This window comes from Oncorhynchus kisutch, unplaced genomic scaffold (genome assembly GCF_002021735.2).
Source record: "Oncorhynchus kisutch isolate 150728-3 unplaced genomic scaffold, Okis_V2 scaffold913, whole genome shotgun sequence".
NCBI classification, from domain to species: domain Eukaryota; kingdom Metazoa; phylum Chordata; class Actinopteri; order Salmoniformes; family Salmonidae; genus Oncorhynchus; species Oncorhynchus kisutch.
In genome coordinates, this window is record NW_022262858.1 from 5,486 (window position 1) to 18,231 (window position 12,746).

General features: G+C 48.9%; 1 protein-coding gene across 1 annotated transcript in view; it reads left to right on the forward strand.

The window, feature by feature from the left end:
- LOC109876258 (ethanolamine-phosphate cytidylyltransferase) overlaps window positions 1-12,746 on the forward strand; it is a 23,833-nt gene continuing 11,087 nt past the window's right edge. The window contains exons 1-8 of the mRNA XM_031817014.1: window positions 1-319; window positions 5,024-5,112; window positions 5,243-5,291; window positions 5,487-5,599; window positions 6,820-6,971; window positions 7,238-7,279; window positions 8,172-8,310; window positions 9,413-9,495. Coding sequence (XP_031672874.1) covers window positions 198-319; window positions 5,024-5,112; window positions 5,243-5,291; window positions 5,487-5,599; window positions 6,820-6,971; window positions 7,238-7,279; window positions 8,172-8,310; window positions 9,413-9,495 — 789 coding nt within the window. The 5' untranslated portion in view covers window positions 1-197. The remainder of the gene's footprint in view (window positions 320-5,023; window positions 5,113-5,242; window positions 5,292-5,486; window positions 5,600-6,819; window positions 6,972-7,237; window positions 7,280-8,171; window positions 8,311-9,412; window positions 9,496-12,746) is intronic.

The following is a 12,746-nucleotide window of genomic DNA, read 5'->3' on the forward strand; positions in this document are numbered from 1 at the left end:
GCCAGCAGCATGGCCGCTACCTAGGAGTAGTCATGGTTCGACCGTGACGCGAATTCCACTCCAAAGGAGGCGTTGTCCTACCGGCGGGTTCATTCTTACGTTAAACCGGGGGATGGGATCACCCAACCCGTCATTTTAACGGCATTATTTTATTATTTTGTGGTTTTAGCTCAGAGTTTTAATATTATTTTATCAACATGATCAAGAACGGTCACCACACATCGAGTGAGCAGGGGATAGAGAGCGGTGCTAAGCAGGGAGACTTGGCTTGCAGCCCAGAGAAGAGGAAGCGCTCTGTCCGGGTGTGGTGTGATGGCTGGTAAGTCGTGTAGCTACGCCTCCTGTCCAGCTAGCGACTTATATTAGCTACATGTACAACGTTGCCTAGCTGCGAAAAGGGTTTATATCATGTTTGGTGGTCTGTTGTGTGTATAGTAACCTCAGTAATTTAAGTAGCTAGGTAACGTTAGCTAGGCTAGTGACTAACTGTTAGCGTAGCTTTACCAACAATGTTACATTTTGGTTGATCAACTGTTGATTATAACCACTAAGCTAGATAACGGCACATCGTTACATTCCGCTTCACACCAACTGGCTAACTAGGTACTTTTGCTACTTTGTAAACATGAACTTGAGTTGCTGCATGGCAAAACAAAAGTGTCTACTGATGTGATTATTTTGTGATTTCAAATACCCCTAAAATCAGATAACTACAGTACCTACTAGCCAGCTATACTGTTTCAGTTGCTACCTTTCTGAGAGAGGGGCTGTGAATATGATCACAGCCTGCCCGTGTCGACCAGTAGGAACGGAATGATCTCAGCTAGACTTAAGTTTCTGTGCACATGGTTTGCTAAATGCGGTTTAGGTAGGATGTTACGTAACCTTGGCTGTCACTGTGATGTATGGATATTGGGGAGGCAGGTAGCCTAGTGGTAAGGTTGTTGGATCGAAAATCCCTGAGTTGACAAGGTAAACATCTGTCGTTCTGCCTCTGAACAAGGCAGTTAACCCACTGTTCCCCGGTTCTCCTTTGCACCTCAGTATCTCTACTTGCACATCTATCACTCCCGTGTTTAATTGCTGTATTGTAATTGTTTCGCCACCATGGCCTATTTATTGCCTTTCCTCCCTTATCTCACCTCATTTGCTCATATTGTATATAGACTTTTGTTTTCTACTGTATTATTGACTGTGTTTGTTTATTCCATGTGTAACTGTGTTGTTTGTGTCACACTGCTTTGCTTTATCTTGGCCAGGTCGTAGCTGTAAATGAGGACTTGTTCTCAACTGGCCTACCTGGTGAAATAAAAATGTAATAAAAAGGCCGTCAATTTAAATAAGAATTTGTTCTTAAACTGGCTTGCCTAGTTAAATAAAGCTTATTATTGGAGTTGCAGTTGCTGACTTGCTGCTAGCTAACAATTAGCCTGGTCCCAAATCGGTTTGTGTTTGACAATTCCTTGAGGAGCAGAAACAGACTGGCACCAGTCTAGTTGTCTACAACCATAGACCATATCAGTTCTAGCTCTGTGTATGGCTACAGCCTTTCTCATATACAGCTGACCTGTACAGTAGTTGGCTGGCAACGGTTGGTAGGCCGGAAGAACGGTCATTCATTTGTTGATTGATCTGAAAGCCACTGTTTTAGCTACTTGGTATCAATTTCATGCTATAGAAAGGTATACAGACTAGCCCAAACTAATACCTCTTATTACGTTTATAATAACTGTATTTTACTAACTGTAAACATGATGACGAGCCCAGTGGGACTAAGGCTGTTGTCATGGCAACACTACTGTATGTTGCAACGCTTGACTTGTTGTCAGAGGACAATGTGCAGAGTGACATAGTTAGCTACCCAACCCAGTTGGCAAGGAAGTACAAAGTCCACCCTTATCAGCTGACCATAGCATCACATCTCCTAGTGTGTGACACTTTTGTTTACGTTTATATTTTGGTCATTTAGCAGACGGTCTTATCACATTGATGTTTGTTTCCCAAACAAAAACAGTTGTTAACTTTCAGCAGTAGCTTGGCATTAGGTCAAGTCAACACCTGTTTTATTTGGTGCATGTGACAAATAACATTTGATTAGTAGCTAATAGGCCTTTATTCAAGTTTGTAAAAGACATGAATGCCTGATAAGGCTCCTTCCTGGGTGACGTTTCCCCTAGCTACAGATCTAGGATCATCTCCCCAATCCTAACCTTAACCATGAATGGGGGAAATGCCTAAATGACCCAAGATCAGAGTCTACTCTAGGGGCACCTTCTTCCTCCCTTGATAAGGATGAGGTAGAAGCTCTGTGATCGATTCTGCTGTCTGCCAGGTGGAGAATGACCTGCAGTAACCTTTGTCTCCCTGTGGATTAGAGAGGAGTCAGGAGAGTAAGTTATTAGCCAAGGCCAATAACACGCTCTGATGCCCTTGCTCTGGCTTGGTTCAAATACTTTACCTGGGTTATATTCATTAAGTCAACTTGTCCCATAAAGAAATGTGCTTGTTTTGTTTCAACCCCATACGGTGTGCACTAAATCAATAGGAAATACCACCCTGGCTTACTATCACTGATTCAACACCACTGGATAGGGGAAAGTAAAGGATTCTACTACTTAGCTTTCACCTATTAACAGACACCAGATCAGTGATTAGGCTCTTTCAAAGAAGAAGGGGGAGGAGGAAGGAAGGTTGCATTTTGAGAGTACTCAAACAGGGCTAGTCTCTCACTCCCGCCAATCCACACCACCTAGTACCTACAGCCTGCATTGTGCTCATCATGGGATGTGTCCAAAATGGCAGCCTATGTTGTGCACTTCTTTTGACCAAGGGCACCTCTTTTGATCAGAGCCCTATAGTGCACTTACTGTAATACTAAATAGCCTTTTATGGGGTAGTGTCCCAAACTGAACCCTATTCCCTTTATAGGGCACTACTTTAGACCAGGGCCCTATTCCCTTTATAGGGCACTACTTTTGCCCAGGACCCATAAGGCTCAGGTTAAATGTAGTGCATCATGTAGGGTACAGAGTACCATTTGGTTCGCTGACGTGGTCTTGCTGAGTTTACTTGAGGCGAGAGCCGACTGACTCCCACCTCCCCGTTCTCACCTTGTGACTGGTGGTGGCATAGCTATAAACACTGCTCTCACACAGACACAGATACTCTGCCCTCGTGGTACCCAGACAGAAAGCTAGTTTGTGATAGCTTGTTTTGACATGGTATAAATAACTAACCAACCGTCTGTCTGTGTACATAGTGATTAAGTATTAATAACTAACCAACATAGTGAACATGTCGTCCAGTGACAGATACAGCATGGGGGTGGCAGAGGGGTCTTTTAGGGGGTGGCAGAGGGGTCTTTTAGGGGGGTAGCAGGGGGGTCTTTTAGGGGGTAGCAGGGAGTTCTTTTAGGGGGTAGCAGGGGGGTCTTTTAGGGGGTAGCAGGGGGTTCTTTTAGGGGGTAGCAGGAGGGTCTTTTAGGGGGTAGCAGGAGGGTCTTTTAGGGGGTAGCAGGAGGGTCTTTTAGGGGGTAGCAGGAGGGTCTTTTAGGGGGTAGCAGGAGGGTCTTTTAGGGGGTAGCAGGAGGGTCTTTTAGGGGGTAGCAGGAGGGTCTTTTAGGGGGTAGCAGGAGGGTCTTTTAGGGGGTAGCAGGGTTTTTCTTTAGGGGGTAGCAGGAGGGTTTTTTAGGGGGTAGCAGGAGGGGTCTTTTAGGGGGTGGCAGAGGGGTCTTTTAGGGGGTGGCAGAGGGGTCTTTTAGGGGGTGGCAGAGGGGTCTTTTAGGGGGTAGAGCAGGAGGGTCTTTTAGGGGGTAGCAGGAGGGTCTTTTAGGGGGTAGCAGGGGGGTCTTTTAGGTGGTAGCAGGGGGGTCTTTTAGGGGGTAGCAGGAGTGTCTTTTAGGGGGTAGCAGGTTAGCTACTTAATTAATACTTAATCACTATGTAAACAGACAGACGGTTGGTTAGTTATTTATACCCACTATTCTGGACTGCCATGTCAAAACAAGCTATCACAAACTAGCTTTCTGTCTGGGTACCACGAGGGCAGAGTATCTGTGTCTGTGTGAGAGCAGTGTTTATAGCAGGGGGGTCCTTTAGGGGGTAGCAGGGGTTCTTTTAGGTTGTAGCAGAGGGGTCTTTTAGGTTGTAGCAGAGGGGTCTTTTAGGTTGTAGCAGAGGGGTCTTTTAGGGGAGCAGGGAGAGGGAAAGAAAGTGGGAGAGGGCGAGAGATGAGTGATAAGAGTACATCAAAATAAAACAGAAGCACTCAGTGTACTTTGTTACAGCGGAGTATGTCCCAAATGGCACCCTATTTCCTACAGCCTACAGTGTGCACTCAGAATAATTTCTTTACATGGTGGAATGAATTAGAGGGAGTGGCTGTTTGGCCAAAACCCAGCAAGTTATGTGGATAGGACAGACCTATCAGAGGCAGGCTCTCTGTACTATAGTGGCAGTGTAAAGGAGAGTTGTTGGGAGTCCCCAGTTGATCTGCCTGTCTGCTGGTCTTAGCCTGGGATACTGTCGTCTTGGTTACACCTCAGGGATAATTCCCATGGTAATCCTGGTGAGAGGAATCAGTACTTACACACACACATTACAGAGAGAGGATGACACACATACTGCCAGATCCACACATTGTACTTTCCTCGGGCTGAATCCTAACCTGAGAAACGTAACTTGTTGTGTTCAGTGTAAATCCTACCATGGCTGGTCATCATGTGACCGGAGGACAGAAGGAGGACGGAGCAGAATGTAGGGTTGTGTGGGGTGATGGGTCTGCTGTGTGGAAGGAGAGAGAGGTTCCTCCATATCTATTCCATGAGGGAGGGGAGTGAGGGAGTGAGGGAGGGCAGGCAGGCAGGCAGGCAACCACCCACCACCACCACTGGATAGAGATGCCAACTATCAAGTATAGAGCAGCTTCTCATTAAAACACTAGCCCCTCCCTTAGACCAGCTCAGTTATACACACACGGTCTGTCCCACGTTAATGACATCATGCTCTCTCTCCCTGTCCTGTAGTTATGACATGGTGCACTACGGCCACTCCAACCAGCTGAGACAGGCTAAGGCCATGGGAGATTACCTCATCGTTGGAGTGCATACAGATGGTGAACACACACACACACGGAGACACGCATATTAATCATAAGTATCTCATTCTCTGTTTCTTCACTTGTCTCTCTGTTCCCCTCCACTACACTACAGTAATATACAGTCACTTCCCTTCTCTCCCTCCAGAAGAGATCTCGAAGCACAAGGGTCCTCCTGTCTTCACCCAGGCAGAGAGGTATGAAAATCACTGCATTTCATTTTCATGTAAATGGACAATAAAGTTGTGGTATGTAAATGGACAATAAAGTTGTGGTATGTAAATGGACAATGAAGTTGTGGTATGTAAATGGACAATGAAGTTGTGGTATGTAAATGGACAATGAAGTTGTGGTATGTAAATGGACAATGAAGTTGTGGTATGGTGTTGTAGGTATAAGATGGTGCGGGCTATCAAGTGGGTGGATGAGATCGTAGAGGGTGCTCCCTACGTCACCACACTGGACACACTGGACAAATACAACAGTGACTTCTGCGTTCACGGAGGTAAGGGGAGGGAGCGGGAGGTAAGGGGAGGGAGCGGGAGGTAAGGGGAGGTAAGGGGAGGTAAGGGGAGGGAGGGAGCGGGAGGTAAGGGGAGGAAGGTAAGGGGAGGAAGGTAAGGGGAGGGAGGTAAGGGGAGGGAGGTAAGGGGAGGGAGGTAAGGGGGAGGGAGGTAAGGGGGAGGGAGGTAAGGGGAGGGAGGTAAGGGGAGGGAGGTAAGGGGAGGGGGAGGGAGGTAAGGGGAGGGAGGGGGAGGTAAGGGGAGGGAGGGAGGGAGCGGGAGGTAAGGGGAGGGAGGGAGGGAGCGGGTGGGGGAGGTAAGGGGACGGGAGCGGGAGGTAAGGGGACGGGAGGTAAGGGAGCGAGCGAGCGGGAGGTAAGGGGAGGGAGCGAGCGGGAGGTAAGGGGAGGGAGCGAGCGGGAGGTAAGGGGAGGGAGCGAGCGGGAGGTAAGGGGAGGGAGCGAGCGAGCGGGAGGTAATGGGAGGTAATGGGAGGGAGCGGGAGGTAAGGGGAGGGAGGGAGGGAGCGGGAGGTAAGGGGAGGGAGCGGGAGGTAAGGGGAGGGAGGGAGCGGGAGGTAAGGGGAGGGAGGGAGGGAGGGAGGGAGGGAGCGGGAGGTAAGGGGAGAGGGCGGGAGGTAAGGGGAGGGAGCGGGAGGTAAGGGGAGGGACGGAGCGGGAGGTAAGGGGAGGGAGCGGGCGCGAGGTAAGGGGAGGGAGCGGGAGGTAAAGGGAGGGAGGTAAGGGGAGGGAGCGCGAGGTAAGGGGAGGGAGCGCGAGGTAAGGGGAGGGAGCGGGAGCTAAGGGGAGGGAGCGGGAGGTAAAGGGAGGGAGGTAAGGGGAGGGAGCAGGAGGTAAGGGGAGGAGGCGGAGGTAAGGGGAGGAAGCGGACGCTAAGGGGAGGGCGCGGGAGGTAAAGGGAGCGGAGGGGAGGGAGCGGAGGTGAGGGAGGGAGGGAGCGGAGGTGAGGGAGGGAGCGGAGGTAGGGGGAGGGAGGGAGCGGGAGGTAAAGGGAGTGGGACGTAGGGGGAGGGGGGCCCTGACAGATCGATTTGTTACTTTTTACAGGAGAACAGGGACTCATCCTCCTTCCATATTTATGTGTTTATTTAGACAGTTGAGAATGTACATTCCAGGCTGCAGTGGCAGAACAGTGTCAGAGGTGGGATTCTGTCATGTTGGGCTGATGTCAGAAACTCCAACGTTGTCCTTGTGTACCTTAGATGACATCACTCTGACGGTGGACGGTAAGGACACGTATGCGGAGGTGAAGAGAGAGGGCCGGTACCGGGAGTGTAGACGCACCCAGGGGGTCTCCACCACAGACCTGGTGGGCCGCATGCTGCTCATGACTAAAACCCACCACAGTAACATCGTGAGTACCACACACACAGAGTGCACACTGACCCTACAGTACCATAGTGTGTGTGCTTACAGCAGGGGAGGCTGGTGAGGGGAGGACGGTTCATACTAAAGGTTGGAACGGAGGGAAGGGTATTAAACACATTCCATTCATTCTGCTCCAGCCCATCCTCCCCAATTAAAGTGTCACCAACCTCCTGTGGCTTACACTGTTGTAATGGCAGAAATCACACAGGACTGACCTCAAGCAAAACTCTCTCTTCCTCTGTCGGTTTACAGGACAACTCAGACTACCAACAGCACACGGACAACTTTGGGAAGGTAAATATTACTATTCAAATATATTCTGGAGAGGAAGTGGAGATGACAACACTCTGTGGTTGTGGATTATTCTGAACACAAGGGGGCGCAATTCCCCTGCTCAGGACAACCATGGTGTGCTGTACATCTCAGTGAAAATAGTTCTGTAGTGTATTCAGATGGAATGTTCAGAAAGTTAAGTCCGATTTTTATTTTATATTTTTTAACAAAACGTCTCTTTGGAACATCCATGTGAGCCTGCTTTCTGAGGTGTTACTTCTTCAGGCTTTCCGACTACTATGAGATGGCTGGGTTTCTGAGGAGTTCCTCAGGCTTTCCAACTACTATGAGATGGCTGGGTTTCTGAGGAGTTACTTCTTCAGGCTTTCCAACTACTATGAGATGGCTGGGTTTCTGAGGAGTTACTTCTTCAGGCTTTCCGACTACTATGAGATGGCTGGGTTTCTGAGGAGTTCCTCAGGCTTTCCAACTACTATGAGATGGCTGGGTTTCTGAGGAGTTACTTCTTCAGGCTTTCCAACTACTATGAGATGGCTGGGTTTCTGAGGAGTTCCTCAGGCTTTCCAACTACTATGAGATGGCTGGGTTTCTGAGGAGTTCCTCAGGCTTTCCAACTACTATGAGATGGCTGGGTTTCTGAGGAGTTCCTCAGGCTTTCCAACTACTATGAGATGGCTGGGTTTCTGAGGAGTTCCTCAGGCTTTCCAACTACTATGAGATGGCTGGGTTTCTGAGGTTAGGGTTTAGAACGGGCCCTTCCCCTCTCTCCTCCCCTCCATGTTCTCCCCAGGGTCCTAAGGGCCACAGTCTATGGACAGGAGTTGGGATAGGTTTGTGTTAGGTTTAGATGAGGGTTAGAGGTTATGACTATAATAGTGTTTCGTCTCCCCAGGGTCCTAAGGGCCACAGTCCATGGACAGGAGTGTCCCAGTTCCTCCAGACCTCCCAGAAGATCATCCAGTTTGCCTCAGGACAGGAGGCCCAACCTGGGGACACCATCATCTACGTAGCCGGGGCCTTCGACCTCTTCCGTATCCTTATGTATCGCTGTGTCTGTGAGAGAGACAGACACATGGTGGTTGTGTGTCTGTGAGAGAGACAGACACATGGTGGTTGTGTGTCTGTGAGAGAGACAGACACATGGTGGTTGTGTGTCTGTGAGAGAGACAGACACATGGTGGTTGTGTGTCTGTGAGAGAGACAGACACATGGTGGTTGTGTGTCTGTGAGCTAGACAAATGGTGGTTGTGTGTCTGTGAGAGAGACAGACACATGGTGGTTGTGTGTCTGTGAGAGAGACAGACACATGGTGGTTGTGTGTCTGTGAGCTAGACAAATGGTGGTTGTGTGTCTGTGAGAGAGACAGACACATGGTGGTTGTGTGTCTGTGAGAGAGACAGACACATGGTGGTTGTGTGTCTGTGAGCTAGACAAATGGTGGTTGTGTGTCTGTGAGAGAGACAGACACATGGTGGTTGTGTGTCTGTGAGCTAGACAAATGGTGGTTGTGTGTCTGTGAGCTAGACAAATGGTGGTTGTGTGTCTGTGAGCTAGACAAATGGTGGTTGTGTGTCTGTGAGAGAGACAGACACATGGTGGTTGTGTGTCTGTGAGAGAGACACTTGGTGGTTGTGTGTCTGTGAGAGAGACAGACACTTGGTGGTTGTGTGTCTGTGAGAGAGACAGACACATGGTGGTTGTGTGTCTGTGAGAGAGGCCGAGACAAAGGGTGGTTGTGTATCTGTGAGAGAGACAGACACATGGTGGTTGTGTGTCTGTGAGAGACAGACACATGGTGGTTGTGTGTCTGTGAGAGACAGACACATGGTGGTTGTGTGTCTGTGAGAGAGACAGACACATGGTGGTTGTGTGTCTGTGAGAGAGACAGACACATGGTGGTTGTGTGTCTGTGAGAGAGACAGACACATGGTGGTTGTGTGTCTGTGAGAGAGACAGACACATGGTGGTTGTGTGTCTGTGAGAGAGGCCGAGACAAAGGGTGGTTGTGTGTCTGTGAGAGAGGCCGAGACAAAGGGTGGTTGTGTGTCTGTGAGAGAGGCCGAGACAAAGGGTGGTTGTCTCTCTCTCTCTCTCTGTGTGTGTGTTATTACCTTGACCACTCCTCCCCGTCAGACATTGGTCATGTTGACTTCCTAGAGACGGTCTACAAACAGGCTGAGAGGCCTTACGTCATCGTGGGACTGCACTTTGACCAGGTATGTACACACACACAAACAAACACACACACGTTCAGAAAACGCTGACCCCATCAGATTCAGTCAACATTTGCACTGAGCCAAAGGGTAGAGTTGCCACTTTCAAGATGCGGACTCTAACCCGGAATTTATAAGAAATCTTGCTATGCCCTCCGACGAACCATCAAACAGGCCAAGCGCCAATACAGGGCTAATATTGAATCGTACTACACCGGCTCCGACGCGCGTCTTATGTGGCAGGGCTTGCAAACTATTACAGACTACAAAGGGAAGCACAGCCGCGAGCTGCCCAGTGACACGAGCCTACCAGACGAGCTAAATCACTTCTACGCTCGCTTCGAGGCAAGCAATACTGAGGCATGCATGAGAGCATCAGCTGTTCCGGACGACTGTGTGATCACGCTCTCCATAGCCGACGTGAATAAGACCTTCAAACAATTCAACATTCACAAAGGCGCCGGGCCAGACTGATTATGTGCTCCGGGCATGTGCTGACCAACTGGCAGGTGTCTTCACTGACATTTTAAAACATGTCCCTGATTAAGTCTGTAATACCAACATGTTTCAAGCAGACCACCATAGTCCCTGTGCCAAAGAACACTAAGGCAACCTGCCTAAATGACTACAGACCTGTAGCACTCACCTCCGTAGCCATGAAGTGCTTTGAAAGGCTGGTAATGGCTCACATCAACACCATTATCCCAGAAACCCTAGACCCACTCCAATTTGCATACCACCAAAACAGATCCACAGATCTCCACAATGCCCTTTCCCACCTGGACAAAAGGAACACCTTTGTGAGAATGCTGTTCATTGACTACAGCTCAGCGTTCAACACCATAACGCCCTCAAAGCTCATCACTAAGCTAAAGACCCTGGGACTAAACACCTCCCTCTGCAACGGGATTCTGGACTTCCAGACAGGTCGATCCCAGGTGCTGCTACCTACCCTCAACACAACTGCCACACTGATCCTCAACACTGGAGCCCCTCAAGGGTGCGTGCTCAGTCCCCTCCTGTACTCCCTGTTCACCCACTACTGCGTGGCCAGGTACGACTCCCAACACCATCATTAAGTTTGCAGATGACGCAACAGTGGTGGGCCTGATCATCAACAACGACGAGACAGCCTATAGGAAGGAGGTCAGAGACGTGGCCGGGTGGTGCCAGAATAACAACCTATCCCTCAACGTGATCAAGACAAAGGAGATGATTGTGGACTACAGGAAAAGGAGGAACGAGCACACCCCATTCTCATCGACGGGGCTGTAGTGGAGCAGGTTCCTTGGTGTCCAAGTTCCTTGGTGTCCACATCACCAACAAACGAACATGGTCGTAACACACCAAGACAGTCGTGAAGAGGGTACAACAAAATCTTTTCCCCCTCAGGAAACTAAAAGATTTGGCATGGGTCCTCAGATCCTCAAAAGGTTCTACAGCTGCACCATTGAGAGCATGACTGGTTGCATCACCGCCTGGTATGTCAACTGCTGGGCCTCCGACCGCAAGCCACTACAGAGGGTAGTGCAAACAACCCAGTACATTACTAGGGCTAAGCTGCCTGCCATGCAGGACCTCTACACCAGGCGGTGTCAGAAGAAGGCCCTAAAAATGTTTAACCCCAAGCCATAAGACTCCTGAACAGGTAATCAAATGGCTACCCGGACTATATACATTGTGTCCCCCCCCCCCCCCCCCAACCCCTCTTTTACACTGCTGCTACTCTGTTTATCATATATGTATAGTCACTTTAACCATACCTACATGTACATACTACCTCAATCAGCCCGACTAACCGGTGTCTGTATGTAGCCTCGCTACTGTTTATAGCCTCTCTACTGTATGTAGCCTCTACTGTATGTAGCCTCGCTACTGTTTATAGCCTCTACTGTTATAGCCTCTCTACTGTATGTAGCCTCTCTACTGTATGTAGCCTCTCTACTGTATGTAGCCTCTCTACTGTATGTAGCCTCTCTACTGTATGTAGCCCCTCTACTGTATGTAGCCTCTCTACTGTATGTAGCCTCTCTACTGTATGTAGCCTCTCTACTGTATGTAGCCTCTCTACTGTATATAGCCTCTCTACTGTATGTAGCCTCTCTACTGTATAGAGCCTCCCTACTGTATGTAGCCTCTCTACTGTATGTAGCCTCCCTACTGTATAGAGCCTCCCTACTGTATAGAGCCTCCCTACTGTATAGAGCCTCCCTACTGTATAGAGCCTCCCTACTGTATGTATCCTCACTACTGTATGTAGCCTCTCTACTGTATATAGCCTCTCTACTGTATGTAGCCTCTCTACTGTATGTAGCCTCTCTACTGTATGTAGCCTCCCTACTGTATATAGCCTCTCTACTGTTTATAGCCTCTCTACTGTTTATAGCCTCTCTACTGTTTATAGCCCCTCTACTGTTTATAGCCCCTCTACTGTTTGTAGCCCCTACTGTATGTAGCCTCTCTACTGTGTGTAGCCTCTCTACTGTGTGTATCCTCTTTACTGTATGTAGCCTCTCTACTGTATGTAGCCTCTCTACTGTATGTAGCCTCTCTACTGTATGTAGCCTCTACTGTGTGTAGCCTCTCTACTGTGTGTAGCCTCTCTACTGTGTGTAGCCTCTCTACTGTGTGTAGCCTCTCTACTGTGTGTAGCCTCTCTACTGTATGTAGCCTCTACTGTATAGAGCCTCTACTGTATAGAGCCTCTCTACTGTATAGAGCCTCTATTGTATATAGCCCCTCTACTGTATATAGCCTCTACTGTATGTAGCCTCTACTGTATGTAGCCTCTACTGTATAGAGCCTCTACTGTATAGAGCCTCTCTACTGTATATAGCCTCTCTACTGTATGTAGCCTCTACTGTATGTAGCCTCTACTGTATGTAGCCTCTCTACTGTATGTAGCCTCTCTACTGTATGTAGCCTCTCTACTGTATGTAGCCTCTCTACTGTGTGTAGCCTCTCTACTGTATATAGCCTCTCTACTGTATGTAGCCTCTCTACTGTGTGTAGCCTCTCTACTGTGTGTAGCCTCTCTACTGTGTGTAGCCTCTCTACTGTGTGTAGCCTCTCTACTGTATGTAGCCTCTCTACTGTATGTAGCCTCTCTACTGTATGTAGCCTCTCTACTGTATATAGCCTCTCTACTGTATGTAGCCTCTTTACTGTATATAGCCTCTCTACTGTATGTAGCCTCTCTACTGTATGTAGCCTCTCTACTGTATATAGCCTCTCTACTGTATATAGCCTCTCTA